The following is a 4,372-nucleotide window of genomic DNA, read 5'->3' as shown; positions in this document are numbered from 1 at the left end:
GCTAAATGAAATAAGTCAAACAAATGTTACATGCCCCCACTTAACATATACCGTATATCTACATTTTATAGTGGACACCGAAGAACTTAAAAGAATAAAAATAGAAAAAGTGATGATAGACACCAGAACTTGCTTGAGGCTGGGGTACAGGGAATAGACACCAGAACTTGCTAGAGGCTGGGGTATGGGGGAGCATGGTTTGTGGAAAAATTTTAATAAACATAAAGACACATGTAAATAAAAGGAAAAATTTATGTGATGGTATACCACAGCAGAATAAAAAATACATATAATTTAATGTATATCTCAATAAAACTATGTTATCAATTGTTCACAATATAAGCATAATATTCACTGTTAAAGAGTATGGATCTATGTGTATATCCTTTATTTGATTATTTCCCATTGTATACATGCTTTAAAAACTCCACTAGGATATACTTCAAATATATGTAAACTAGAAATTATAAACAATAAATAAGTAATTTAACAAATACAAAAAATAAAATCTATATTTCCAATATTAAAACTGTCTAAATTTGAATGGAGAGAAGTGAATCAAAGTTTTGTTTTGTTTTGTTTTGTTTTGAATTTTCAGAGGACACGTGCACTCAACAAAGAGAGACCAAAGAGGAAGAGAGAGAGAGAGAAGAAGAAAACACCCACTCATAAGGTGTGCTTGAATTGCAATACTTCCTCCTTCATTTCTCATCCTGTCAGAATTTGAGGCACACATGCACAGCATGGTTCTCAAACCTTCAAGTCTAGGATTTGAACCATTATCAGTCATATGGGATATGAATCCCTTAACCATTAGGCTACAGGACTAATCCTAAAAGTTTTTGTTTTTCTGTATATATATTTTTTAATTTTGCTATAGGGCATGTATTCTCAAAAGAGAGAGAGAGATAGAAAGATAGGGAAAGTGAAAAATCATTCCCCAGGGAAGATAGCCATATATGATCTCTTCTGATCCATTCTTATCTCCTGAATTTTGTAATACACACACACATGCATGGCATGTTTCTCAAAGATCCAAATATAAAGACTGTCATTTGATATGAGAGTAAAATTTTCACTGTAAATTTCTCTCCTTAAAATTATATATATGACACTGTCTTTGATTAGATTATCATGTACCACATGAATGGTTTATAGAACTACATTGTATCCTTTAAAGATATACAATGGATTGAAAAACTGTGGCACATATACTCTATGGACTACTCCTCAGCCATTAAAAAACAAGACCCAGGCTTTTTTTTTTTTTAATTCATTCATTCATTTATTTTAGATTTAACCAGAGAGAGACACAGGGAGAGGGAAAGTGAGAAACCAAGTCATCAGGTCTAGGACTTGAACTGTGCTTGGCCATGTGGGAGTGTCTAGCACCTTAAGCACCATGCCACCGGCTGGCCCCAGCACAAAAGTTTTTCTTTTTCTTTTTAATTTTTATTTCTATTATCATCATAATCTTCTTTATATTACATTGGATTACATATAACTTTACAGTGTATTACATTGCTTTTTCAAAAGGGAATGCCATGCATGTCAGTCAATACAGAGATCATCAACAGGTAATAAGCCATATCTGTTTCTCACTAACATCCTGCCTCTCTATTGTTCTCTTGCTATCTTTCTCTATCCTCTTCTCTTCACCCCCCCAATCCACACTATCCTATTCTCGTTAAGTACCTTCACTGCTTTTATATCCTCCAATTTTTTGCTCTCTACCATAGAGTGCAGATAGTCAGTATATATTCAGTGGATACATACAATATCTTTCTTTCATAGCCTGGCTTACTTCACTCAGCAATAGAACCTCCATATCTGACTTTCTATCAAATTCCAGGGTCTTGCTATTTTTAATGGCTGAGTAGTATTCCATAGAGTATATATGCCACACTTTTCCAATCCATTCATCAGTTTGTGGACATTTAGGTTGGTTCCATGTCATGGCAATTGTGAATAATGCTGCAATAAACATTGATGTGCAAGCACTTTTCTGACTGAGCGTTCTCCTGTCTCTCGGGTAGAAAATGGATGAATATGGGAAGATTTACTGCTGAATGAAGCAAGCCAGGCTATGAAGGAGAGACATTGTATGTTCCCACTTAATATATACTGTTTCCATACTCTATGACTGAAACTGAATGACTAAAGGATATAGAAACACAGTAAATGGTTGTGAATACCAGATATGATGTGGGAAGAGCATGGGTGAAGGAATAGAGTCTGAGGAAGGACATTAAGGAGAAAAATGGAGAGGCAAAGCAGTAATGGGACAAAGAAATGAGGTACTATCTGTTGAAGATAACTTTATAGTACTATCAACTGGACTGGGGAGAAATATAAACAGGTTGGAATATTCACTTTGCAAACTAAATGACATGTTTGAATGTATAAAAGAACTTGAAATAAAATAAAATAAAAAAAGATATACAATGATTAAATATGAATAGGAAATCATAGAAAAAGAAATAGTGAACAAAATATTCACAACTGATTTTTGTTTGAAGTTTTTAAATTTTACTTATTAAATAATTTCTTATTTACATTTAATTGTTATATAACTTTATGTGGCAGAATATAATTTTTCAAAGCATGCGTGCAATGTGGAATGATCAAATCAAGGATATTACCATAATCATCTTCAACAAAGAACATTACAAATCAAAGGTATGTTTTGTATTTTTGATTTTTATGTTAATAGATTTCTTTCTTTCATTCATTTTTTACAGCAAATACAAAATATGGGTAACAACATGTTCTTTTACACTGCTGAGGTATACCATTCCATATTTGCCTTGCTTACATGCATTCCTGTTTTTGTTAATCATTTCAAAGAGCAAGTTTTTATTGAAAACAAGTGATATATTTTTCTGCCATCTCATTTTCTTTTTCTGGCCCACAGCTTCTTCATGGCATTTTTCATCTCTGTATTTCTTAGAGTATATATTAGAGGGTTCAACATAGGAGTTATGACAGTGTAAAATACAGACAAGAATTTATCAATGGGTAAGGTAGAAGGAGGTCTCATATACATAAAAATACAAGGAACAAAAAAGAGGATGACCACAGTGATGTGGGAGCCACAGGTGGATAAAGCTTTGCTTCTCCCTTCCTGGCTAAGATTCTTCAGGGAGTGTAAAATTACCCCATAAGAGATGAGTAATAGCACAAAAATGACGACACAAATTGCCCCATCATTGGCCATCACAGTGAGGCCAATAACATAGGTGTCCGTGCAAGCAAGTTTTAATAAAGGGAACATGTCACAGATGAAATGGTCAATGACATTGGGGCCACAAAAGGGAAGGTTATAAACAGAGAGAAGTTGGACTATAGCATGTGCAAAACTCCCAACCCACGCCAACAGCAGCAACAGAACACAGGCTCTTTGGTTCATGACTGTCAAATAATGCAGGGGTTTGCAGATGGCCACGTAGCGGTCATAGGCCATGACAACCAGAAGTAAAATCTCAGCACCACCGATTAAGTGTCCGAGGAAAAGTTGAGCCATACAAGCTGGGAAAGAAATGTATTTTTTCTCTTTGAGTAAATCTATAAGCATATTTGGGGTAACTGTAGTAGAATAAACAGCATCCATAAATGATAAATAGCCAAGAAAGAAGTACATAGGAACATCCAAAGTTGTGCTGACCACCACAGTCATGACAATAAGTAGATTACCTACCATTGTCACAATGTAGATGATCAAGAACATGAAAAATAGTATTTGCTGACCCTTGTGGTTCTGAGTGAGTCCCAAGAGGACAAACTCTGTCACATTGTTTCTTTGTTCCATATGTCCCTCTGTACATCCTTATTTTAGTGTTCAGGACAAAATTACCTGCAAATACAATTGTTACTAGTAAGTCCATGAAATTTTAGGATAATATACTTATTTATTCAATAAACAGGCTTTATGTTTTATTATGTTGTCAAAAATGTAAGAGATTATAAGAATACAAGGTTGCATAAGCATGATCTTTACCTTCAGCAATCTTACTGACCAATGAGGAGAAAGAAAAATAAAGAAGTAATGAAATGAGAAAGGAAAGAAGGTATGAGAAAGGAAGGAATTCACACACAAAAGACTGTATCATATGTGGCATGGTATTCACTCATTCACTGTCTCTTAAAATAACACCAGTGATGACAACCAACACTCTGTCTCTGTTGACATTAACTTCAATCTGAGTTCATTAATACTTCCCTAACTGCTCTTCACAATACATGATTGTCTTCCTAACTACATTAGGAACTATATGATTTCTAGGATCAAATATGAGTATGTAAGACAAGTGAGGAAAGAGCTTTATTTTTCAATTGGAAAAGTCAATAAAATCTGATGAAAAATGTAAAGAAC

At 34.2% G+C, this 4,372-nt stretch overlaps 1 protein-coding gene across 1 annotated transcript; it reads right to left on the bottom strand.

Moving 5' to 3' along the window:
* Positions 1-2,890: 2,890 nt before the first annotated feature.
* LOC102478033 (olfactory receptor 4A47-like) lies at positions 2,891-3,808 on the bottom strand. Its single transcript, XM_006170882.1, has one exon. The coding sequence runs from the start codon at positions 3,806-3,808 to the stop codon at positions 2,891-2,893; it is 918 nt and encodes a 305-aa protein (XP_006170944.1).
* Between the last annotated feature and the right edge of the window lie 564 nt (positions 3,809-4,372).

The sequence above is a fragment of the Tupaia chinensis genome, unplaced genomic scaffold (assembly GCF_000334495.1).
Source record: "Tupaia chinensis unplaced genomic scaffold, TupChi_1.0 Scaffold149104_1, whole genome shotgun sequence".
Classification (NCBI taxonomy): domain Eukaryota; kingdom Metazoa; phylum Chordata; class Mammalia; order Scandentia; family Tupaiidae; genus Tupaia; species Tupaia belangeri.
The sequence above is the reverse complement of the archived record's forward strand: the minus strand, read 5'-3'. Positions and strand labels throughout refer to the sequence as shown.